Genomic DNA, 27,202 nt, shown 5'->3' with positions numbered 1-27,202 from the left:
GGGTGTCTCAAACTAAAGGTGCATTTAGTAGGACTGTATCAGTTGTATAAGAATTCTGTCTAAAAAAAACAACTATGTTCCACCTCCAACACTAGTAAGAGAGAGGCTTAAGTCCTATTGAACACCTTCCTTAGTGTTGCACTAGGAAATGCTTTCTGTAAAACAGTTAGGGCTGATGGCTGGAGTTCAGAAAGGAGCAAACTCCACAGAGATGCAATACTTAAAAATCTGACCAGTGTGAGTGTGACGTTGTGATGTTCATCTTTTAATTTTCCTCTTTACTAAAACATGGAGAGTCCTCTCTGTATTTTCAAATGCTTAAAGATGTTGGAGAAATCAATGTCATGAGAAATGACATGTTCACTTTAAATAATTAATTAGATGCTTTTCCTATGAGCTGGAGGAAAAAAATAAACCTCTTGGCAGATCATAGAATAACTTTTTTTCTTCCAATTGTTATCCTTTTGTGCATATGTGTCTGGTACCAGGGATCAAACCAAAGGTTTAACACATGCAAGAGAAGTACTCTACTGCTATTCATTACATCCCTTTTACCATCTTAATACTAATATTGTGGGCTAATAAAATGAGATGAGACTAAAATAGCATTAAGGACTCCAGATATCCGCCATTATTATAAGTGGATTTTGTTTGAATGTAAGCAATGATATGGCTACACATATCTACATATACATACATATGTGTACGTGTATTTAATATCTGCTTGGATCCGGAATTTGGCTGAATTATTCAACAGTTGTGTTTTACATAAAACAAAACAAACAAAAATCTAGGGGCCAGAGAGATTAGCACAGGGGTTAAGGCACTTGCGTGCAGCTGGCTCCAATCAGATCCCCCAAACCTTATGGTCCCTGAGCACCCAGACATGCACTGCAGGACACGAGCAGCACCACATCCTCAGACCCTAGCAACAAACTGCCCCCCAGTTGGCTGACTGCATGAGGGGCCCCCAGAGCGTCTTCAGCAACACTTGGAGCACCCCCCTTTAGGAGGCCCCAAAGAAGAGAGTAAAAGAAAAAGTCTATAAACTTACCTCTTTGAAAAATAACATGTTTTTAGATACTTCATAATTAAGTTATTCCAGAGTCAATGGTAAAATTTCTTACTGTTAGCAATTTTAAATAAGCATGCTCCTTTGAACTAAAATATAATGATTAAATGTAATTTTTCTTATAATTTTCAGCTACCGCTTAGTGGACATTCTGAAAGAAGGCCTAGAAGTAAATAAGCTTTCACTGACAATTTATTTTAGTCTTTAATATATTTTCTACTAAAAATCAAGCTGTCAAGACACGAAAATATTACTGGTTTTGTTATTACAAAAAAAAGTGAGAATTTTTAATTCACAAATAAAGAAAACACAAGACATTAATCTCACCACACATACAATATTATAATAAACTGATTAGCTGTAGACTTATACAACATTCAAGACTTCACATACACAAACATGTACCTTGAAACAAGAAACACAGGACAAATTTAAACTTCGGTATGTCCATTAACTACCAACAGAAAAAAAAAAATCACTGATTTGAATCTAATTATTTTCCTGGTATACAATCACATTCTAGTCCAGTCATAAGCATAGTGTAGCATTAAGGTCACCCTTAGGCAAATATAAACATCCTAATTTGGGGACTTTTACTCCCTGCCCAAAACAATCTGCTTTCCCATTGTTGTCAAGTAGCTTCATTTGTTAACAATTAAATAAGAGCCACAATAACCAACAACACTTTTATCACAAAACTTACGTGAGAGGCTTTTAGACAGATCATATAAAAAATCATTTGTTCCCGTGAAGTCAATCTGTAAATCATAAATACAACTCTAAGAAAAAGAAGTTTTAGTTACAAATCATTCATTTTGAAAAACTGATGAAGAAATAAGAAGTAGGGAAAGGGTGGTGAAGGTTGTTGACATAGCAGGGAGTAGAGAAGGTGTGAAATGAGGAAAATGTATTTGCCACAGAAAATATTGGATTCAGTTGATTTTTTTTTAAGTGAGGTATAAGAATATGCTGGTAAACGCAAAATCAAAAAACAAAATGAGAAACCAAAATGCACATTTCCAATGGAAAAGAATCTCTAAACCTCTTATAGTTTTCTTTATTCAGATTAGACATTTCATATACAGCAGTTAATCTAGAAAAATACATTAAAAAAAATCTCCAACAGACGACCATGCTCTCTGTAACAAAACCTTCCAGACCCTGTTTTATTATACAAATCAATCTACATTAGTAATGTAAAAAGAAATTCTCAAATTTGGTAATGTCATTTTCCATCTGACATCTATCTAATTTGCATATGGGTTTCCACTATTCATACCACAGTTAGAATTCTGTAATAAATTTTTTCTAATGTATTCTGTACATATTAAATAACCTAAAAGGTTCCCCTCGTAGTGCATTTACCATTTAGCAAATCTACTTGGTATTTTTCCAGTACCATTTGTATTACAGTGATTTGCCTGTAAATGTAATTAAAATCTAAAAGTGCACAGTTAACTTTCTCAAATAACGGCCTATTTCTGGAGGAAACCTAATATTCACGGAAAAGATTACCAGTATTGTGATTAGAAATGTAGGATTAGAATGTACTCTGAGACTATACAACACAATTATACACATAAGCTAAAAGACATTGTCTTTAGCCTGTATTTACATAAAATAAAGTCTGTTTCCACAGGGTCATACCAAGAACTCAGTATGGCACTAGATATAATCGGGGTTGTTAGCTACAAGGATCAGTGTGGCACAGACAACCCCAAAGTACCCTGAACGGACTTATGCTAAATTAAACCCCAGCATATCACAGTGTTTTAAGTAACATTAGTGTGCTGCTTGAACAAGCAACTAAGATATCCAATGAGGATGCTACGCAGCACGGAAGCAAAGCCTTCATCAAGGGATTCTATCTGGGTTCTAACGAATTTAGCACTCAGACTGCCACTGCATGCAGAAACCCTGAAAAAGAAATACACAGGTTTCGAAACAGATAGACTTCATTTTTTTTTCAAATGCCCAAGAGCGTTTTTAATATAACTGATACTACGTATTGTTCTATTATGTGGTGAACCTAATGAATCATGAGAAGAAATTCTACATTATCCAGTTTGAGGGAAAAGAAAAACAAAAACCCAAGCCATAGCTTTCTTACTGACAGAGCTTTCTTATCAAATTATCCAGTGTTTATGACTGGTCAAAAGGACAAGTTTCGATTTTTACTGAAATTCAGAGTATGAAATGCAAACATTCAGGATAAAATTAATTTAGAATCACACACAGTGATATCATCTTCCAACAAAGCAGCAAATATGAGGGCGCAATACACATCTTGACTCTCCCGTTCCCACCTTATCCCTCAAAAAAAAAGTGCAAAAAATCAAACAGTCACTGCTTGGTCCAAAAATGAAAAAAACATCACGAATAAGGATATGAAGAAATCTGATGGAATCCAGCTTCTGTTCCACAGAACATCTTCAGCAGGTGTCAGCGTCCGAAGATGGAGCTTATTTCCAGCAGGATTAATTCTACAATCTGATTCTGGTAGACAGTATGAACTGCTATATTCCCAGTCTCCTTCTCTGGCTTTAAGAGAGTAGGCCCAAAAACAATGGCTATACTCTGATAAGTCATTCGGTTCTTTTCTCCATTTTCTATAACTCTGAAGGAGAAGAAATAGTTAAAAAGGAAATGAAAACAGGGAAAATTTTAAATTGTATTAGAAACAGAAAAGTGAGTGTTTAGAAGGAAAAAAATAATGTTCATTTTCCTAAGCTACATATCAACTGTACCAAGTAAAATTCAGTCTAAATGCCATTGAATTTTAATTTTATTATTATATTGCTTTGTTTTTGGAAACATCAAGAAGTTTCTAAGGCTTATTCCTAGCTGGGTTTGGGATGCTGGGATCAAACCCAGGTTGACCATGAGTAAAGCAAGACCCTCACCTAACTGTACTATCTCTCCAGCACCTGAGCTTTTTTCTGTATAAACAGAGATGAAAGGTATAATTACACATATTCTAACAAACTTCATATGTGAGATATTCTGTATTAGTTCTTTAGAAAAACTTAAATCAAAGGCACACTCGAACTACCAATGATTACCCTATAACATAACAGGGAGAATTCATCAGTGTACAGAAATTTAAACTTTCTATTCCACTCACTTTGTGATATAGATGTGTGTACACAAACACACACACACACACATACATGCTCTCACTGGGATAATTTTAGTATTCCAGTTTTATTCTGGCTGAAGGAAAAAAAATAGTTATTAAAATAGCTATGTAGTAATTTAGCCATGATGGCTTTATTTTAAAGTAATTTGATGTTTCTCATTTAACAGCCAATATCACCTTTTGCAACAATTTGTTTTGTTTTGGGGCCATACCAGGCAGTGCTTAGGGATTACTGCTGGTTTTGTGCTAAAGGATCAATTCTGGTAGGCTTGGAGGACCACTTGGGGTGCCAGGGATTAGCGTGGGTTGGTTGCATGAAAAGCAAATGCCTTACCCACTGTTGTATCACTCCAGCACCCTGCAACATTTATTTTTAACTAGGACTACCTATTAGACATTACAGAAATGCTTTGAGTATAAAACTGACATTAATGTACTAACCAGGCCATCAGATCAATGAGGGACAAAAACTCGTAAGATCTGAGTGTCCTTTCCAACATAAAGAGACAGCATGTGTATGGTCTTTTTTTTTTTTTTTTAATTTTGGGTACTGATTCATTTTTCTGTAAGATCCTCACCTTTTGAGATGCCTGAACAGAATCTGCATGGTATCTTGATTTGGCTTTGGCAACTGTTTGATTAGGTCCTTAACAGCAGCAACTCGCTGTCTTGGTTCTTGTTCTGGAGGAAGAAAGGGTAACAACTAGAGATTTTGCAAGAAACTGAAAGTAGTGACATAGTCTGGGAACACACATATTTGGTAATACACAGTGACATCTGGTGGTCATACTAAAATTTTCTGAAGTAAAACAATCCCTTGAAAACACTTGTTTCAAACAAGTAGTTTCATCTGTGCAAAGGATTTGAAAATCATTTTTTTTTTCAATCTAGGAAAAAACAAACACCGTACGGAATTACATACTTACTAATTGCATTAACAAAATCATTAAAATGACTAAATGTAAAAAGAGGCTCTGGTAGTTCTCGAAAAAACATTTTGAGGGCTCCAGTGATGACATGGATATCTTCCCATTTACTATCATTCAAGTCCAATTTCTCATCTGAAAAACAGTGGCAACAAAACATTTTTTAAACTTACTTTAAATCAACTGGAATAGTTATGAGTTACTATCCTGGACTGAACAGTGAATATGAACTTACCATGATTAACGGCGAACCGAAGCTTCTGGATCACTGCGAGGTTACCACTTACTCTGTAAATCCCATCGACATCCAAACCTGAGACAAATAATGTTGTTATGTTCAACATATTTGTTTGCCGCTTCTAATCATGCATGCACGTTTCATGCTTATTAACATCAACCTATAATCAAATTGGCAAGTACCCTTTCCTCTAAATGTCTTTTTATTCAGGCTTGGCAGGAAGAAGAAAGTTGGAGATTCACTTTGTTTTGTTAACTAAACAGCAATGATTCTACTGTATCAAGTAAACTGTGGCTCATCTCAAGGGAATCATTTCATTAAATTTGGAATGCTAAAATTTTAAGACAAAATGGGGATAGCTCCTAGAGTAAAGGAAGGTAATACGTAAAATCAGTCCAAGGCATATATGCTGCCTGAGCCCACGCGCTGCTTGTGCCCACAGGGCCGAGCTCATGTGTCGCCCCCACCTCCCCTCTGGAGATGTGCGCTTTCCTGTCTAATGTTGGGATGTGTATAGGGGCTCTCTCCACCTTCGGAGAAGCCCGTGTCCTCTCTTCAGCATGTTGCTCTCTCTCACTTTCTCTTCCTCCTTCCCCTTACTAAAACCTCCAAATAAAATCTGTTTTTACTTCAAAAATAAAAGATAAAAAAATAAAATCAGGCCAATCCATTTTTGCACATAATTTCACAATGTAAAAGCAGATATGAAAGCACCCCTTCAAGTATGTCATTTGGCCAGCGAGGAGGCTCGGGGCAAGTGGCTCCTCTGCACGCGGCACCTCCTGCCCTCATACCCAGACACCACCGATGCCTGCGTGGTCCAAGAACAAAAAAGTGCTTGTCGTCACTTGAAGGGTTTATAATACACTTGCCTATCAACTAAAATAACAATGGATACTTTGTAGTTTGATTTCTTTCATACATAGAATATCATCATTTGAAAGTCATAAAATATTCATTAAATGATAATGCTGTAACAATAAAGTATCTAATGTATCATTCAACAAATTTTTAATAAAGATATGTAGCTTGGTGTTGCTACTATCCTTCTGACAATGAGTCAAAAGGCAAGAAGTATCTGGTTGGAGGAAATGACAAACTATACAAATGGTCTAATTTTATGAAATGTTTTGGATGATATGCAGGTAAAGGTAATGTGATTGCAATCATATTCATTCATACAAAACTAGAGAAAATACTGTAAATATGTTAAAATTAAAAATAAAAATTAGTTTTCTAAAGAAAATAGTGGCATTAAGAGGATTTTAGACACTTCACAGTTGAGATTTAAGTTATGTCATCTCGTTTTTATTAGAGATGAAGTAACAAAATTTCCTGTCTTCTACACGGCTGAATAATTCCATAACTCACTTTCACAATCACCACATCCTTCACTTCAAGCAAATGCCATTTCAAAATGGCTTCAAAGAAGACCATAAGTTTAATCAACGATAATTAATGAATTTTGAATAGATGCCTGCAAAGGTCTTAACCTGAAACGAACACAAACATAACTTTCTTTGCAAATAAGATGGCTCTGTGTCAACATCTGACCGCTTTTATGACTACTCTTAGTCATAAAAATCCTTGATTTCTACTGGTACGAGAAAGGGTTAATTAATGTTAAAATTAAATATTATATTTAAATATTAAAATTCTTAATATTAAATTTTAGTTTTCTTACCGTTTTCTTCAACATGTTCAATGCATAACTTCACAAATTTTGGCACTGTGCTGTTCTCTCTCTGACACAGATTAGCAAGATTGCATCCAAATACCTGATCTGAAAGAGATTGATTTTATTTTATTTTTTGCCCCTCCCCTCGATTTATTTTAAAAAATGAACCACCTTGCTAAAATTTTATTCACAAAATGGCTAAAACAATGATTGTACAGTAGAAGATAAACAGTATACCCAAGGAGACAGGGAGATAGCTCCAAGGTGGTCCCTGAGCTGGGAGTGGTCACCAAGCACTGAGCCAGGAGTAGTCCCCACCACACTGGGTGTGATCCTAACACAAACACCAAAAGGTGCACCCACGCACTGAGGACTAAGCAGGCAAAAATATCTGCACCTTAAGCACTTTACATTGTGCAGATCCTTTCTACTTCATTTCAAAATGTTCCTGTATTACTGGACTGCATGAACACTTCAACTCATTCTTGCAAAACAGTCTTTTTCTCCTTACTCCTTTTGCAGATACCAATCTTACCCCATTTTTAGCTTCTCCCTATTACCCCTGGTCTTTTTTTTTTTTTTTCCAGCCAAGACAGAAGGGATGATTCATTGGACACATTACATTCAGCCAGTCAAGAATAGAATTAGTTTAGAATTCGAGGTCTCAGACAAAGGACTGGAAGAGACTGTTCTGAGGGTAGCACCGAGGGTCTGTCTCTCAAAGGTAGTAGTGGTGATCAGATGATGATGTGCTCCAGATCCAGCAGGACGAGTTCTAGACAGCATACGTGTTAGTATGTACCGAAGTCCCCCATCTCTGCCACTTCTTCCTTCTGTTCCTACGGTCTCGCGTGGTGCAGAATCCAGCACTTTTCTTGGACTTCTGCCTCCTCTTTCATCTTTGGCTCTTCAGGGTGTGCATCTGCTTCTTTCTCCATTTCGCTCTCATGACGTGGAGGCTTCTAGGAAGACGGTGCCATGGCAGAGCTCTCGCTCCTGGTGAGAAACATCACCTCCTCAAAAAAATCCTCTGCCCATTCTAGCTGAGTTCGCTTCATTTCAGTCACAATTCCATTACTGTTAGCCTTCATATTAATTATCCCTATTCTATTATTATGCCTATATTTATTTATAATTTTTTAAATTTAATTTGGGCAGTGTATCCAGAAGCCCTTCCCGGCTCTGTGCTCAGGAGAGACCCCTGGTGGTGCTGAGGGGACCACATGCAGCCTAAATTTAGTGACTGTTAGATTTGTATCAACAGTTGTGGTTTTTATCTACTTTTTAAAAAAATTCAGATTAAAACAGTTTTAATGACAAGTTTTCAAAATAAAAATTATTTTGTCATCTCATTTTTTTTAGCAAATAGAGACCCTATAATTCCTGAACACCAACAGGTACTCAGAACACAGGCTCATTTACTCATTTACTACCACTCAGTAAATACTAGAATAATTAAACAATCAAAGCAAGCCAGTACATGCTCATTATGTGCTCATACTTGATTTTACAAAATATATTTCAAATGGTATTAGTCTTTCAATACTATATTTCAAATTGCCATGTTAGTACTAAATAATTGGAAAAAAGTTGCTTGAAGTGAAAGCACAGGTTTGTATTTCTCAATGAAAAGGTGTGGTGAACAAATTAACAGCAGTTTCTATTCATTTATCTTGGAGGCTTGTTTTAAAAGGTTCTAAACTCCCTGATAAATTTATATGCATTATCTGGAATGTTATAAGGCTGCTAATTTGAATCACTTAATTAGCCATACTCTTCCAGAAGTTTTAAGTATCTTTTTAATGAAACCCTTTTGTACATTTTAATTTAGATGCTTTGCAAACAGATGTTCCAGTGATAATCTTTTTTAGAAGCTTCATAATCAAATATATAATATGTGCTGCATTTCACAGCATAATCATTGCAGATTTTATATCACATTTACTTGCAAAACAGTGGACTGCAAACATTATTAAGGTTTTTTGATTCTCTTTTTTAAAGCCAGTACTGCTTAAAAACAGTGACTATACAGTTAAATACTATGCCGTAATTTTCCTTTGCCTTACCTGCATTTCTGAATAAATGTCACTGTTTTAAATCATGTATTAGAAAGCTTTATGAGAAGTAAATGTATCTACACAGATATTATATACCTTTTTAGAAAAGAGTCTCTTTTTCACGGTACTTGTAAATGAAGTAACAAATGTAGAACTGAAGAGACACTCGAATAAAATGGATTCTTTTCTTCTTTATTTCTGTTTTATTAGTGACCATTTATTCAAAACTTCTGATTTGTTCTACCCATCCTATCATATTCAGGTAGTGCCTCTGGGTCAGGATTTCTAAAAACGGTTTGTTATCTATTTGTTTCTGTTAATACCTTAATTAAACTTTTCATGAATATTTAAAAAAGTAAATTTAATTACCGTAATGTATTTTAATAACTGAACCTAATAACTTTAATGAATAAAGAATGAAATCATTTCACTGTTTGGAATTTTTTTGTTTTTAATTTAAATGTATTAATTCTGAATATAGTCCAAGTTTATTATTATAAACAACCATACCTACCTTTAATATAACCTTTTTCACGAACAGCTTGCAAAGTGGGGCGTCGAGTAAGAAACTTCTTTAAATTTTTCTTGGTTTTTTTCTGTTCAGAAGAATCTATACTAGACATTTTCATGGCTTAAAGACAGAAAAGATATTAAGTATCCCATACTTTCTTTGGTAAGTTTTACCAACTAGCACTAAGATTAATCTCACATGCAAAAGTCATAGTTCAAAATGATAAACTAGGGGCTGGAGTGATAGTACAGCAGATAGGGCTTGCACAAAGTCGATAGTACAGCAGGAAGGACTGTATGCCTTGCACAAACAAAGTCGACCTGGGTTTGATTCCCAGCATCCCATATGGTCCCCTGAGCACCACCAGGAGTGATTCCTAAGTGCAAAGCCAGGAGTAACACCTGAGTATCGCCGGGTGTGACCCAAAAAGCAAAAAAAACAAAACAAAAAAACAAAAAAGACACCAAAAAACCCAAAATGATAAACCAAACAAGCTTTCTTTGGTGTGTGTGCCAAGACATTCCTTAAGATATTCTAATTTATAATCATTATTTCATAAGTGTTACTATTTATCTTGGACTCTCATCAGTTTTATAATGCAAAATTTTTAATTACATTAAGATAATCCAGAAAAATCCATAAAGCATTTAAAAAAATCCATAAAACAGGGTCAGAGTGACAGTACAGCAGGGAGGGTGCTTGCCTTGTGTGAGGCTAACCAGGTTCAGTCCCCAGCACTGCATATGACCCCTCCAAACCCTCTGTGATTCTGTGATTCTTGAGCATAGAGGCAGAAGTAAACCCGAGCATCACAGGGTGTAGTACGAAAAGCAAAGGAAAAAAAAAGACATAAAACATACAAGTAATTCTAAAATAATTTTAGAAAGCCTAAATAATGTTATCAGTATAATTTATTTTTATTATTTATGCTATAATAGTCACAGTAATAGACCGCCCACCTCAAAGAATGTGGGCCAATAGAAGCAGGATAGGTTTTCTAATCATTTAATGCATTTGAAAGTCAAAATTTTTTCTGCTAAGTGTGAATTTGTTGAAATAGATTTAACAGAGTTCAGAGTTCAAAGTTCAATCCATAGGGTTTGGAGTGATAGCATAATGGGTAGGGCCTTGGCCTTGTATGTGGCCGACTAGGTTCAACTCCAGGCATCCCATATGGTCCCCTGAGCACCGCTAGAGGTAATTCCTGAGTGCAGAGCCAGGAGTGACCCCTGTGCATCGCATCGTATGACCCAAAAAGAAAAAAAAAGTTCAATCCATAGTTCATGGCCTATTATAAATATGATTCCAACAATGCTCCACGTCGAAAATGCTACTGTGGTAACACCAGCTTCCACTCCGGCCCTCGGCAGGCAGGAGTTGGGGCAGGAGTGTCCACACATTTCCCAGGGCAGAGATGGCTGCCCGGTGTCTGGTAGGAAACTGGGGCTGCTTATACCTTACGATTTTTGAATTCTTAAAACAGAAGATTCTAAGACTTTAAGTAGAAATTCTCCATTTGTAAACTAATAAAGTCCGGCTTGCTGAGAACCTCAACAGAAGAGCATTGCAGCATTTTCCTCTCAGAAGTATCAGGACAGCCGCAGAACACAGAGATTGAGGTTAAAATTGGACAGCAGTGAAACACAGATACCCACACTACGTAGTTTTCTTATTTTGTGTATTTTCTTTAAAACTCTGGTGAACTACAAGAGAGTTAAGTTTACACAAAGCATTAGTTATATGCTAGATAAAAAACAACTTACAACGAAGTTTTTTGGGCTCCTTATGGTCCTTTTCTTTATCGTGCTTTTCTATTCCTGGGGAATCTGGTAGCTCTTCTTCAAATGCTTCTTCTGTTTCTGTCTATTGAATAGAGATTTCCCAAACATGCATTACTTCTGACACATTTAAGATGTACTAGCACAATTATCAGACAACCAGTCAGTGACTATCTAGAAGGATTTCTTTTCCAGAAGAATTTTTCTAAAACCAGTAAGTCATACATACCAAGTATATAGTATGTGTGCCAAATATAGCTAGTAAATCTTAACAAAAATATTGTTTCCCTCTTAAGTGGAATTCTGTATTTCATAGACAAAATCTGCAAATTCACAGGGTATGAGTTCTCTCTGATGATGAATTACCTTGCTTCATTTTGATCAATGCATATAACTAATAAGTTTTAAAAGGTCAAGCTACAAATGGTGGAAGAATATGATAAAGCTATATTCTGAGACAACAGTACAAGAAAAAGCAAGTAGGTAAAGGCAAAGACACACTGGGCACTGTTATGATTAACACTGAGTTAATCATAACTCACAAACTTATGTATGCCTGAAATTGAAAGAAACCTTACAGTTCATCTAAAAAAGGTATAGGGGGACCGGAACGATAGTACAGCGTGGAGGCCATTTGCCTTGCATGTGGCCGACCTGGATTTAATCCCTGGCACCCCATGTAGTCCCCCAAGCCCACTAGGAAGGAACCATGGGTGCAGAGCCAGAACTAAGCCCTGAGCACCTCTGGGTGTGTCCTAAAAATCAAAATAAATAATAAAAAGGCAAAGCGGTATCACTTTTACAAGTTTTAAAAAAACGACTAGATTCTGCAAGTTAAAAGCCATGTTTCCTTTTCCTACTGTCTTAATTCTGGAATTACTTTTTATGTGTAGTATAAAAGGGGCTGGAGAGATGGCACAGCGGTTGGGCGTTCTCCTTTCATGCGGCCAACCCGCGTTCAATTCCTTCGCCCCTCTCGGAGAGCCCGGCAAGCTACGGAGAGTATCGAGCTCGCATGGCAGAGCCTGGCAAGCTACCCATGCGTACTGGATATGCCAAAAAACAGTAACAACAAGTCTCTCAACGAGAGACGTTACTAGTGCCCACTCGAACAAATCGATGAGCAACAGGGTGACAGTGACAGTGATAAAAGGTCACAATTTCTTTCTGAATATTCCAGCTAACCCAGCATCATCTGCGCCACCCCCCCAAAAAATATCTGTTTTTTCTCTTCTTTCTACTATGTTAGGTCTGCAAAGAAGTGTCCAAAGTATACTTCTAAATAGAACCTGTTTCTGGATTCTTTCTGTTCCACAGGCCTGCGTGTCTGTTCCAGCATCACTGCATATTGACAGAACTTTCCCAGGGGACAGGTCACAGGGCTGGGAACATATGCTATGCACTGCACAGTCCTCTGCGCGCCACCAGAAGCGAGTCCCATGCGGAGTAACCTACTCGCCAGCCCGAGCATGAGCAGGGCCCACGACACCGACACTCCGGACAGAGCACAGCAAGTCCTTCGATTTTCTCCTTCACGAAGGCTGAGAATATTCTTGCCCTTTGCACTTCTATGTCGAGCTGAGAGTCGGCTGTTGGGCCGGGCAGAGCTCTGCATGCTGGAGCACCAAGCTTAGCCCCTGGCACCACTGGGTCACCTGCACACCAAAGTCGCCCAAACACCGCCCGACACTGGCCTCCACAAAGACAAGCAGAACAAGCTGGTCATGTTCGAGAGAAAACCAAGTGGGATTCTGAAGGGGAGTGTTCAAATATCCTATCTGCGACTGTCACACACATGTATGAAAACCGGATCTTGGGGCTGGAGTGATAGCACAGTGGGTAGGGCGTTTGCCTTGCACGCGGCCAACCCGGGTTCGAATCCCAGCATCCCATATGGTCCCCTGAGCACCGCCAGGGGTAATTCCTGAGTGCATGAGCCAGGAATGACCCCTGTGCATTGCCGGGTGTGACCCAAAAAGCAAAAAAAAAAAAAAAAAAAAAGAAAACCGGATCTTGACATTTCTGAATCTTTGAATCCAGGTACATGATATACTTCTAATTTTTTCTGATGGTCTTATGTAATTCTTGATATATCTGCTCCTAAAAGTCTTTGTCACTTTGTAAATAGAATATGTTCTTAAATTTCAGAGTCAATAACCTTTCTATCTCTTCATTGGTTCACATTCCTTGATTCTGAAGATCTCAACTAAAAAAATAAAACAAGACAAAATACCCCTTTCTCTATAAGACCTTCACTGACCCCTAGCTAGATTAGCTTTGCTTTCCATTATTTTCCTTTTTTAAAGTGTTTTTACAGTACACCATGCATCCCTTACTCCTATGATCATAAAACTGATGACAATTCATTATTTTAACTTGTCACTGTCTTCATTAATCTTCTGACTCTAAGTTCCATAGAGAAAAGTGAAGCATCTGGTTGAGTGCCTCTATATCCTCACTGTGTAAGGTATTCATACACTTGTTCAATAAATGCAAGTGTATTTATTTTCAAGGGACGGTGAACAGATTATACTGCCTAGAGCTGTAAGCCGATACTAGGTAGTACTGACAGTACATCTGAAGAGAAAATTCTGGTCTCAGGAAGTTTAATTTTAATAAGAATCACGTTAAGTTTCTGGCAGAAAAGGATTAAAAAACTGACGTTAAAATAAGAAGTTTCATACATCTATGGCATTAAACAATGAACTGGTTGGAGTTGAGATTAAATAACAAACACTGAGCTGTGTACTTAAGTGGTAGTTCAGTGGTAAAGCATATGCTTTGCATGCATGAGGCCCTGGAATTGATCTCTGGCACCGTAACAAAAATAAAAACAAAAAAATAATAAGCCAAGTATTCTAATTACTTTTACTTTAGTATGAATACTCTGTGGTTTCAAGAATAAATAGAAAGCAAAAGAAGGAGACAAGATAGAGAAAATCATAGCACGTTACAAACTGCAGAGGAAAATCTTATCTAGAGATTAGGGTAAAAGTAGAACAGAGAGTGAAATACTCAGACTCCAAATTTGGGTGGTTTTAAATTTCATAAATCATAAGATTTTAGAACTTAAAGAACATTTAGAGACAACCAAGTCAGGAAGGAAGGGAAGAAAGAAAGAAAGAAAGAAAGAAAGAAAGAAAGAAAGAAAGAAAGAAAGAAAGAAAGAAAGAAAGAAAGAAAGAAAGAAAGAAAGAAAGAAAGAAAGAAAGAAAGAAAGAAAGACAGAAAGAGATGGGTGTTTGAGCATTGTATAACTGAGACTTTAACCTGAACGCTTTGTAACTTTCCACATGGTGAATTAATAAAAGAATTTAAAAAACAAACAAACAAACAAAAAACATAGATCCTAGTTCTAATTAGGATACCAGATTAAATAAACAGTTATGAAAAAACTGTAAAAAAAAAGAAAGAAAGAAAGAAAGAAAGAAAGAAAGGAAGGAAGGAAGGAAGGAAGGAAGGAAGGAAGGAAGGAAGGAAGGAAGGAAGGAAGGGAGAGAGAGAGAGAAAGAAAGAGAAAGAAAGAAAGGAAGAAAGAAAGGAAGGAAGGAAGGAAGGAAGGAAGGAAGGAAGGAAGGAAGGAAGGAAGGAAGGAAGGAAGGAAGGGAGGGGGAGGGAGGGAGAGAGAGAGAGAGAGAGAGAGAGGGAGAGAGAGAGAGAGTACAGCAGGCAGGGTGCTTGCATTGTATGCAGCTGAGCTGGGTTCAACTCCCAGCACCCTATATGGTCTCCAGAGTCCCATCTGAGTTCAGAGCCAGGAGCTCTGAGCACCACCAGGTGTGGCCCAAAACCCAAGATAATAATTATTATAACAGTTAAAAAAACTTAAACCACAATCTGTTCCAAAATGTTTAGTGTGATAAAGCTTTCAGCTCTGCTGTTGATAATGATCCCTGGCGAGGAGGTGAGAAAACAGCCCTGCACGATTACTGCTGCTCTTAGGAGAACACGGCTTTAGAAAACCAATTAGGGGTTCTTTTTCGTCGCTATTACAGAAATAAATGCATTAGGAACATGAGGGTACTGAACACCAGTTGGCTAGAAGCAGGCAGCAAGAGGGTACATCAGCAGAGAAAACGTGCTTCGCTCCCTGCAGGATTCTGCCCCGGACCTGCTCGCACCTAACTGTAAAAGGATTCTCCAACTCATCCCAAACATCCCAAATACTAAGTGCTGGGGACAATTTGACTGTGCATTTTTTGTTAAACAATTTTTTTTGGACCAATGCCTCCTGAAAACTATTTTAAAATACAGTAACATTATATAAATAAAAAGATTAAGTCTTTTACCAACTTCTACAAATTGCTTAACTATTTTTCCTACTTCTGATAACATATAATAATTATAAATATTAAAAAATAAAATGTCTTTTCCACATATGAATTGGGAACTTCATAAACAACCAACTAAATAGCCAAAAGTGAAACAGCTCTACAATTTTACAAACAAAACAAAACAAAAACGCCCTAAGTCAAACACATACCTGATTACTGATAGTATTGCTAAGGACTTTAAACCAGTCATTGATAACAGTGTCACTGTCAGACTGAATTAGCAGCTCCGTTCCTTGGCGGGTTTTCAGCTTTAGAGGAGAAAAGAACAGAAGTAGTTATGGTTGGTACTTTAGACCAAATAAATATATTAAATTAAAAATTTATAAAACCATCAGCAGGGTGGATGTCATATTACTGGTGATTAAAATTTTAAATATTACACAGCGGCTGAATCTTTCATCTTAGTATCAAGTAATACCAGCTGAGCTGTTTTATGAAGCATGAGGGCATTTCTCACAACAAACTCTTGGTGATCATCTAGCAAGTTACAAACCCCAAACTTCTTCACATAAATGTCATGAACTATGATGAAAATCTAGTACATTTAATCACTAAAAAATGAGTTTGGGGCTGGGGAGACAGAGATGGCTCAAAGGCCTAGAGCACAAGATCCGGATGCAGAAGCCATAGGTTCAAGTCCTGACATCACATGGATCACATGGTACCTTAAGCACCAAACTAGGGGTATTCTCTGTGTACTACTGGATGCAGCAAAAATAAAAAAAAAACCACCAAAAAATATTAATTTCTGGGCTAGAGAGATAGTACCGTAAGCAGGGCCCTTGTTGTGCATGCATGCAACTCAGGTTCAATCCCCAGCACTCCAGATGGTTCCCAGCCAAGCCAAGTGCAAAGCCTGACCACCACGGGGGGGGGGGGAGGGGGAAGACGGGGACTCCTCCCAAACTCTAAACAAGTTAAGTCAACTGGCTGGAGATGTGGCTCAGGAATTTTAATCCTGGGCACCAGATAGCAGGTATGAGCCCAATGGGTGTGAACACCATAAAAACAAAGCAAAAACAGCAACAAAAACCAAAAAAAGAGAAAGTTCAAGTATCAACGCAATTCATCTTAAAGTAAGCCATAATTCATTTGTAAGGAAATCAATCTATGATATTTTATAAATAAATCTGAATTATTTGTTAAACATAATTATAAACTATACTTAAAAACAGATATAAACAAAAATATATAAAGTGTCAGACTTGATTTCCAAGATAATAGTCAAATGTAATGGCTTTATATAAAGAGCGGGCACAGACAATAAATGTCACATCGTCATGGCACCCATGATATTCAAAATGAGCAATGGACAATAAATGATCTAATATCAGCCCCTGGCAGGCAGGCTTGAATGGTGGTGGTAAAATTTGAGCAAAATATAATGCCCAAAAGTAGAGAGAGCGTATTGGGGAAATTGCCTGCTATGGAGGCAGGATGAGGACTGGAATGGGGTGAGGGGGATATACTGGGGACACTGGTGGTGGAAGTGTGCACTGGTGGAGGGATGGGTGTTCGATCATTGTATGGCTGGATCTCGTACATACGGTGGTTCAATAAAAGAAATAAAATAAAAGTAATGTGGCGTTCATGCCCAATTCAATCAGCTTAATCAATAGCTAAATAAATAGCAGTACTCCTACATTAAAAAAAATCACATCCTCTGGGTGCAGAAATACTACAAAATTAAGAATTAATCATGAGCTAACTAGAGATATGGAGCATTCTACATAAAGGTAGTAACCAATCTATCTGTAAATGAGTTCTTACACTCGACTGAGGAAGAATTTTGAGATGATTGGAGAAAATATTTGTATTTTCTGGTTGGTAGCTGATATTTTCTTTTCTTAGAGTAACATATGGCAATGTTTCTCAAACAACATTCTTGAAACATATTTCTCAAATATAGTTTCAAAATGTTTTTAAAAAGGCATTCTTCGGGGCTGGAGACAGAGTTCAATGGACTGTGCAAAAGACTCAGATTCCATCTGTTACCTCAAGGTCACCAAGCACCGCGGGGAGCAATTCCTAAACAGAGCCTGGAGTAGCCCTGATGCCAATTGTGTGGCCCCAAAACCAAAACTTACATAAAACCACTCCAAAAACTTTAAAAGATATTTCTCAAAAAACAAATTAAAAGCCAGTTGTGATGTTAGCTTGACAAATAGTTGGTTGAAGGAAGTTAAACAAGATTCTTTCCTTCAAGAATTTATCTAGGCAGTGACACTGTAGCTGAGTTGTCCCAGACAAGTTGGTCTGGTCTTTGGGCTGAGACCTCTGGAGACTTCTTGAGATGGGGGTGGGCCGAGTTCACACCCTGCAAGAAAGCCCAGAGTCCTACCTACACCTGACTTCCTTGGGCACATGACCAGCTCCTATGCTGCTGAATCAGCCCAGTTCTGCAGCTCCTAGAGCATGTGGCCACATAAATGGCCGTGCAACATCTCCAAATTTCACGGTACTGACAGCCTACTAGGAGCACAGCAAATTAGATGGAAAAGTTGCATAGCAGCCTACTAGGCTCAATCAGTAAAATCAGTGACACAGAAGGCTCAACTAGCATCTCAGTAGCACTGTAATCCCGTTGTTCATCGATTTGCTCGAGGGGGAACCAGTAACATCTCCATTGTGCAAGACTTGTTGTTACTGTTTTTGGCATATCAAATTCACCACGGGTAGCTTGCCAGGCTCTGCCGTGCAGGCGGGGCTCTCCGAGAGGGGTGGAAGAATCAAACCCAGGTCGGCTGTGTGCAAGGCAAATTCCCTTCCCGCCGTGCTATCACTCCAAGTCCCTAGCATCTCAGTAAATCCCCTAATAATGACTTTGGTAACACCGTTGTGAGATATATGTAACAAGTGATATAAATTATTTTCTTCTAAGGGGTGGGCTTGGGAGGTGGGTAGGAAACTGTGGACATTGGTGGAAAGGTCTGTGGTACTTTCTTGATAATAAGATATCTTTTATAGGAACAGTTTAAACCAACTACTCGCACCAATACCAAACAAATGAACTTGATCATCCAGGCCTCTACACGACTGAACCAGTCCCTACCTCCAACCCAGAGAAGTATAAATGAGATCAGAAGAATCACCCAGCTTAACCCAATCACAACTGAAGAATCTTAATCATCAACTGAGAAAACAAAACTGTTATCTCCTTATGTTACTAAGTTCTGGGGTTGGATTGATAGCACAGCGGTTGGGCGTTCACCTTTCACGTGGCCAACCTGAGTTCGATTCCTCTGCCCCTCTCGGAGAGCCCAGCAAGCTACCAAGAGTATCGAGCCCTTGCGGCAGAGCCTGACAAGCTACCCGTGCATATTGGATATGCCAAAAACAGTAACAATAAGTCTCTCAATAAGAGAGGTTACTAGTGCCCGCTCGAACAAATCAATGAGCAATGGGATGACTGTGACAGTGACAGTGACTAAGTTCTGGAGGGGCCTGTATAAAATAACAGATATGTGATCATGTATTACTGTAGAGGGTTGCTGATAAAGTAGCAGAGTTTCAAGTTGTTTTTTTAGTATTAGGCTCTGTAGGTAAAGAATACCATATACTTTTTTATTACTACTGGAGGAAAGGCAAGCTTAATGGAACAAAGACTTACAATGTGTATAGTCAGTGATTCAAAAACTTACACAAAGGAAGCCTGGATCTTTAAGCAGCCTTTTCTCCCCTAAACTTATGATATAAACAGACTTAAATACCAATATTGCCTTCACTATTCATACTGAAAGACCATCCCAAACATAACCAAAAAAGAATATTCAATTACTATGATTAAGAATGTGAATTAGAAAAAAAAAACTTTATTACCTCAAATACATTCTTTTTGCTGGATTTCTCCTTTGAAGCAATCTCAATCGTTGCCCCCTTAAGGTCCACTGTGAACTCCGGTTTGGACTGATTACTTCCAAACTTTGAGAAAAAGGAAAAGCCTACATGTAATATTCATGCACATGTGTGTATTCAAAAACAGTTTAGACAAATTTTATTAGCAGTAAACCAAATGGATGATTACTTCAAGTTCTTCTCTTTATTTATTATGAAAGGTTTAAAACTGAAAAATATAGCTCATGGAAAACATAGCTCAAATAAAGTGGCTCAAGGACCACTTTAACAAAGAAACAAATGTTATCACTTTTTTCACCCATCAATGCAGAGAATAGATCCAAAAGTGTGAGGAAAAAGAAGCTTGTTGGTAATAGAGAAATAAGCTTTCCTGTGGGACAGTAACACAAACAAACAAACATAGTAAGTGAATAATACCCAGAGACACAAAAGCAAGGTCCAGGAAGACTGGACCGTGGTAAGAAGCTTGCCCCAAAGGGGAGGGTGGAGTGCAGTTAGGACAGAGAAAGGACCACTATGACAATGACAGTTGGTAATGATCACTCTGGACAAGAACTGAGTGCTGAATGCAGGTAAAGTGATATGCAAGATACCCTTTCAGTAACCACAGTGCCTAAGAGGAAAATAAGAGCTAGAGAAGAAAGTGTCTGTCACAGAGGAAGGCTGTGGGGGCGGGGCGGGAGGGGGGCAGGAGGGAAATGGGGGGCACTGATAGTGGGAAATGTGCGCTGCTGAAGGGACGGGTGTTGGAACATTGTATAAATAAAACTCAATCGAGAACAACTTTGTAACTGTATTATCTCATGATTCTTCAATTAAAAAATCTTGTTAGTCTATTTTGTCAGATTTGAAAACAATAATAATAATAATGGGCCAAGCAGCACCAGAGTTTTGGGCCTGAACGTTGAACCATGGAGAAACACGGCTGAGACAGTCTTGCCGGGAGTGCCCCTACTTCCTCCCCCCACTCCCCAACCCCAATTCACAGACTTGAGATAAATCTCTGGGAGAGAACACAATAGTAGTAAATCATATTATTATTGCACGTATGTTCTTCTCCATTATGTTAGGACAAGGACCATGTGATTGACTTTTAAATTTCCACACTTACTTAACACAGTGCTGAGCGATGCAACTTTTCTAACCTACTGTATAAATGAAGGAAAGCAAGCAAAAGAGAAAAGCAAGAATAAACTATGTTACAGGTAAAACAATTTGATGGGACTAGATAACTTTTCCAAAAACACAAAACTGGAACGCATTCAAATGAAAACAGAAGGAGAGGCCACTGAGTTTTAGATGTAGAGGACCTCCATGAAAGTCACAGTTGCTGCATGCAGCCTAAGGGCTTCAGGTCAGCTCAGTTTTTAACTTGATAAAAAATAAAAAGCGTGAATGAGCTTTACATACAAAATTTCAAATGGCATGAGTGATTAGCTGAGCACTCCATCAATTGAGTACTTGCTCAGGAATTGTAAGGTTTGGTCTAAGGGTCAAAGAAATAGTATAGGAGGTAAGAAGCCTGCTTTGCACGAAGGCAGCTAGTGAGGACAGCCCTGAGCAAAGCTAGACGTAGTTTCAAAACTCAAATACCATTCCCAACCCCAAATACACACACACACACACACACACACACACACACACACACACAAACTGAGATTTCTTCAAGCAGATTTTGGTAAAGATTTTTGCACTGAATGTGAATTAGATCTGAAAGAACCATATTGCTTTCATATAAGTCATCCAAAAAGCAATCAAACACTAAAGAGAAAAACTGGCTCTGCTAAAGACGTGGCATCTCACTAGCAGCTTCCTAAGAGTCAAGAGCAATTTTCCTGATGGGTGATTTTTGTCTCTTTTGCTTATGTGCTAGCCTTAGAACATCATTCGCAGGTAATTCAATTTCATTGTCTACTGGGATACAATCTGCCCACAACTGATCCAGCAGAGACTGAGCAAAGAAACAAAGCTAGAATTCTTTCAAATTCTTTTTGAGTAAAAGGAAAATTAAGTGAGAAAATCTGCATATATCACTAATTTTAAGTACTGATAAATGCTGTATATGCTAAAATAAATTATACACATGATCATAATTAAGAAATCTTACTTGCTTTTACTCATTAGGTTCATTCCCTTATGTGTTATAAGTGGGCAGAAAAAGCAAGATAATTTGAGATTTAAAAATCTGCTGAAAAATAAAAATTAAGAACTAAGTACAGAATCAAGTATTTTATTACATCCCACTTGGCTATACTTCACTTCTTTCACTTGGTTATATGTGTCTGAATTATAATAATTAGAAATTATTGTCATATATATATACACATATATATATTTTGCTTTTTGGGTCATACCCGGCAATGCACAGGGGTTACTCCTGGCTCTGCACTCAGGAATTACCCCTGGCAGTGCTCAGGGGACCATATGGGATGCTGGGAATTGAACTTGGGCCGGCTGCATGCAAGGCAAACGCCCTATCCGCTGTGCTATTGCTCCAGCCCCTATAATGTATTAATGATATTAATATAATTTTACTTAACAACTTCTCTTACTCTCCCTTATTCAAATTCACTTAGAATTCTACAACTGGAAAAATGGCCATTTAAGTGATTTTTAAGCTATGTTTCTACTATTACCACGTGGTAATATGGTAACTTAACTATAGGTGAAGTGGAAGAATATATCAGACCCTTAGAGTGAGAATTAGTTTTAATTATAAATTTGAATTGTTAGTCATTCAAGAATTAAATTTTTAAATAAAATTCTCATTCCTATGTGAAAAAGCAACCTGTACTAATTATTTTCTGAACATATTCATTTAACATGTCTAATATTTTTTAAAATTTTCTCTTTTTTTGCTTTTTGGGTCACACCTGGCGATGCATAGGGGTTACTCCTGGCTTTGCACTCAGGAAGTACTGCTGGTCGTGCTCAGGGGACCATATGGGGTGCTGAGAATTAAACCTGGGTCGGCCGTGTGCAAGGCAAACGCCCTACTCGCTGTACCATTGCTCTAGCCCCCAGTTTTCATTTTTTTTAAATCCAACACAATTTGTCTACCTAAATGATCCCTCACCACAATACTCTCTCTTTGCTTTTAAATAAATACATCTTCTAATCTTTAGGTATCAGTAACTCTGAAATAATCAGTAAGCTTTCTTCCAGGTACTTTAAAAATATATATTTATAAACATTAATGTTTTTATCCATTTTCTTTAATTAATTTCAAATAAAATTTGTGTCACAAATAGAAATAATTGTGTTTTCCTCTGGAAATGTATTAACACTAGCACAAGAGTACCAATGCTTACTTAAGGGAAGGAACAGAATAATCACTGTACAATAAATCGTAACACAAGAGTACCAATGCTTACATAGGGGAAAAAAGACAATAATCACTGTACAATAAATCAAACCAAAATCTCACTTTTTTAATACGAAAAACTAAAGTTCTACTATACTTGGTTAAGAGCATAAATAAAGGAATCATGCAGAAAACACAAGAAACATTCATTCTTAGAATGCTCTTATTTGTGCACAATTCATTGAATTTTTAAATTACCACATCAGTGCTTGAGAGGAACACTCTTTCTGGTGTTCATAAACACCAGTGTTCAGAAGACTATTACATTGTTGCATTATAAAACGCAGAATAATTTTGCTTGAATTTTATAAATGTCTTCCCTTTCATAAAAGGGGATGGATCCTATTAATTTTAAAGAAACTTATTTAAAAAATCAAGGTGTGCTAAAAAGTAGATCCAAAAAATTAACTTCATTTTAAATTTTACTGAAGCACTGACTTCAATGACCAAAATGTTTAGAAATATCTAGAGCACAGACTCATGCCAAAATGCCAAGACTTTGAGTTCATCACTTACCAGTTGAACACCCTATTTCCTCATCTACCATAAGATGATGATAGTAGCTATTCCAAAATTACAAAAATTAAATATAAATAAATTTTTTTATTACAAACAACTTAGGGATAATGATAATAAACACTCAAATATGCAAAAAGCTTCAAAATCCCCTAAGTAAAGGTAGTTATTTCTTTTTTATTCTGTAGCTGGCTGGCACTATATGTAGACATGGACACCGGGCTGGTACCTAAATGTCAGATCCCACTTCATTTTCTGACCAAATACCTGCAAGTCACAAATACACAAAAGCTTTAACATCCTGAAGGTAAATCAAGAAATATAATTTGTTTTAATGTACCCAAGTAGTACCTTTAATCTAATGGATCCAACAGAACTTCTTGCTTCCAATACAATTAGACTTGTCTCATAACTTGCCCTTTCTCTCATGACTCAAATGAATCATATGAAGAAGGACTTAGAGGATTACAAATTCATTAACCTATTTGCACACTGTTATAACTAAAAGAACTTTAGCACACTCAGTGAAATTCAATTAAGGGACTAACCACACTGCGAAAGGAGAGAAATGCTTACCCAACTTGTGCTGCTTCCTTGGGTCTTGGTGAAGAGCAAAGATGACCCCTGCAACACGGCCCACGAAGACGACCAGCTTTTCCTGTAATCATCAAAATGACCAATCAAACCTTCACCACCCAATTCTCGGAACAAAACTTTTTTTAAAAAAGAAAACCTATTCAGTTATCACTGCTATCCACAATTTAGTCAATGTGAAGAATCCAATTGGGCTTTTATTTTAATCGGAGATATAATACTAATGGAAATTTCCAACATTTTATAGCTCTCAAAATGCCACAAGAGATCTCTCCAGTAGTGTTCACATAGAACTAATTCAGCACAGTTGTGATTTGTTACACGACACAAACACTGCATTTGGGAAGAATCACTTACTTGTGTAAACATATAACAAAAATTTTAACAGAATACACGTGCATTTTATTACAATAAATATGCATAAACTATATAAATAGTTCTTTGAAGCAATCAATAATTTTAAGTTTAAATGGTCTTCCATCATTTCAGGACACCCATTTATGGCATGTGACCCTATATGGGGTTGCAAACCAGTTTTATAAGCTAAGAAACAAACTATGATCAACAACATGTTTATGTGGCAGATAGGGACTGGAGCAATAGCACAGTGGATACACCATTTGCCCTGCAAGCGCTTGACCTGGGTTCAATCCCCAGCATCCCATATGGTCTCCAGGGTACTATTAGGAGTAACTCCTGAGTACAGAGCCAGAAGTGACCCCTGAGCATCGCTGGGTGTGACCCAAAAAGAAAAAAAAAAAAACCCTCAGGAGAAAACTGATCCAGTGTGCTGCATTTCATTTGCATCCCTGTTACTGAAATGCGATATAGATACATATAACAGTCAATAAATACTAGTTGGATGAACCAACCCAAAAAAAAGTATATGACAGTTAAACCAATGTGGCAGCTCTACATGCAATAAATCAGAACCATCTTCAATATTACCTGATAAAAGATTGGGCATAAAAATTAATTTATGTGCATGTATATGTATATTCTAAAAAACAGTGAATTATTATTAGACTTAACTGGTTCCTTCTGGACATGGAAACTAGAGGCTAGGTGAGCAACTTTTTTTTGCTTTTTTGGTCACATCCAGCGATGCTCAGGGGTCACTCCAGGCTCTGCACTCAGGAATTACCCCTGGCCGTGCTCAGGGGACCATATGGGATGCTGGGAATCAAACCCAGGTCGGCCGCGTGCAAGGCAAATGCCCTACCCACTGTGCTATCGCTCCAGCCCAAGGTGAGCAACTTTTGAGCAAATATTTCATGTACTTTTTTACCATGTACATTACTTTTTTTAAAATTAATTTTTTGTTTGTTTTTGGGGAGATTCCATACCCAAAAGCACTTATTTCTGGCTCTGTGACCAGAAGTCTTTCCTGATAGGGCTCATGACACCATATGGGGTCCTGGGGATGAATGTGAGGTTGGCCTTGTGCAAGGAAAGTGCCCTGGCTTATTTAAAAAAAAAAAAAATATATATATATATATATATATATATATATATATATATATATATATTTAAGATTTTGGGCCACAGCTGATGGTGCTTAGGAATTACTCCCAGCTCTGCACTCAGGGATTTTCCTGGAGATGCTCAGGGGACCATACATGATGCTGGGCCTTGAACCCACGTTGGCCACTGCTATCCTATTGCTCTCGTCCCCACCACTGTCTTTTTTTTTTTAAAATAAAGCTAATGTTGTCTCAGAATCCTTGCCTTCTCAATGCTAAATTTAGTACTGTTTTAAGAAATATGCCAAGAAAAAATTTCCAAACATTTCATAACATCCTACACGTCAAAAATAGACTATTTGAAATTCTCCTTTTGGTGGGTGCAGAAAGGAAGGAGGTATCTCCTTTGCAGTACTCAGGGGCCCAGGGGCCCCTCCAGCCACCCTCTTGGCTGGCCAGCAGTTCATTACTGCAGGGGCCCATGGATACAGTGGAGCTGCTTGGCATGTGTCAAGGAATGCTGGTGGTCCCTAGGGGCCTGCAGTGCTAGTCCCAGAGATGCTGCTCAGGACACCACGTGGTCCCCTGAGTCAAAGGGGTTGACTGCATGCAATGCAGGCACCATTACCTCCGATACGTTCTCTGGGGCCCTATTTGAAATTCTTACAAAATTTTTAATCATTTGTGCTATAATATTATTATAGTCATAGTTTTAATTTTATTTAGATGAAATGACAGATGGGCTAAAGTGATAGTACAGTGGGTAGAGCGTTTGCCTTGCACGAGGCCGACCTGGGTTTTATTCCTCCGCCCCTCTCGGAGAGCCCAGCAAGCTACCGAGAGTATCTCGCCCCAACGGCAGAGCCTGGCAAGCTACCCATGGCGTATTTGATATGCCAAAAACAGTAACAAGTCTCACAATGGAGATGTTGCTGGTGCCCACTTGAGCAAATCGATGAGCAACGGGATGACAGTGATATAGTGACAGTGAAATGAGAGATCAGCGTTACTTACCGAACCTTTTTCCCATTTTCAGTAATTTTTGTTACGTTTAATAATCCAAATTTCTCTTGACCCTATGGAACAGATTAATGCCATTTAAGCGTCATTCATGCAATGAGGTTCACGGTCTTACATGTGACTAAACAAAAATGATCTCGTACTTTAAAAATTAGCTTAAAAGAAAAGATTAGTCAGTATGCAATGTGTTTAGTCCTAGAGAGTATTACATGGTAATTTCCTAATATATCTGTAAAGTTATTCTCAGTAATTTTATAATTAAAACTACCTTTTCTATACCATAGCAGTCAGTAAGTACTCTTATCAAATTAGCTTCCATATGAGTGCTACAAGCCAGCCCTGGAAATTAATTTAGATCTTCCTGTTCAAAGAAAATGCTATAACACTATAATGATAAATGCTATTTAAAAAAAAATTAACTTATTTTACTGTTATTTTACAATGGAGTCAAAAAAATACTTAAGCTCTAAGATACTTTGTCAGACTGTAAAAACAATTATATAGAATAGATGCAATGAACATATTTAATAAATAACAATGCAGAGAACTGGCCTTAATGTGGCATAAAAACTCCAACTGTACTTCATTAAACATACTATCATATAATGAATTTAGTTCTGAATAAACTAGAGACACCAGTCAGCTGCTGTTAAAAAA

At 37.6% G+C, this 27,202-nt stretch overlaps 1 protein-coding gene across 9 annotated transcripts in view; it reads right to left on the bottom strand.

The window, feature by feature from the left end:
* Positions 1-1,246: 1,246 nt before the first annotated feature.
* The window catches only part of ARHGAP12 (Rho GTPase activating protein 12), a 114,830-nt gene continuing 88,874 nt past the window's right edge, over positions 1,247-27,202 (bottom strand). For all 9 annotated transcript variants that reach the window (XM_055147346.1, XM_055147347.1, XM_055147341.1 and 6 more), the window contains 11 exons: positions 26,540-26,601; positions 24,045-24,126; positions 19,553-19,654; positions 15,883-15,981; positions 11,385-11,484; positions 9,625-9,741; positions 7,060-7,158; positions 5,373-5,450; positions 5,138-5,272; positions 4,790-4,892; positions 1,247-3,689 (listed from right to left, as the gene is read on the bottom strand). In XM_055147346.1, the coding sequence (XP_055003321.1) occupies positions 3,515-3,689; positions 4,790-4,892; positions 5,138-5,272; positions 5,373-5,450; positions 7,060-7,158; positions 9,625-9,741; positions 11,385-11,484; positions 15,883-15,981; positions 19,553-19,654; positions 24,045-24,126; positions 26,540-26,601 (1,152 nt within the window). In that variant the 3' untranslated portion in view covers positions 1,247-3,514. The remainder of the gene's footprint in view (positions 3,690-4,789; positions 4,893-5,137; positions 5,273-5,372; positions 5,451-7,059; positions 7,159-9,624; positions 9,742-11,384; positions 11,485-15,882; positions 15,982-19,552; positions 19,655-24,044; positions 24,127-26,539; positions 26,602-27,202) is intronic.

This window comes from Sorex araneus, chromosome 9 (assembly GCF_027595985.1).
Source record: "Sorex araneus isolate mSorAra2 chromosome 9, mSorAra2.pri, whole genome shotgun sequence".
Taxonomy (NCBI): Eukaryota; Metazoa; Chordata; class Mammalia; order Eulipotyphla; family Soricidae; genus Sorex; species Sorex araneus.
Note: the sequence above shows the minus strand (reverse complement) of the source record. Positions and strands in the feature narration are given on the sequence as shown.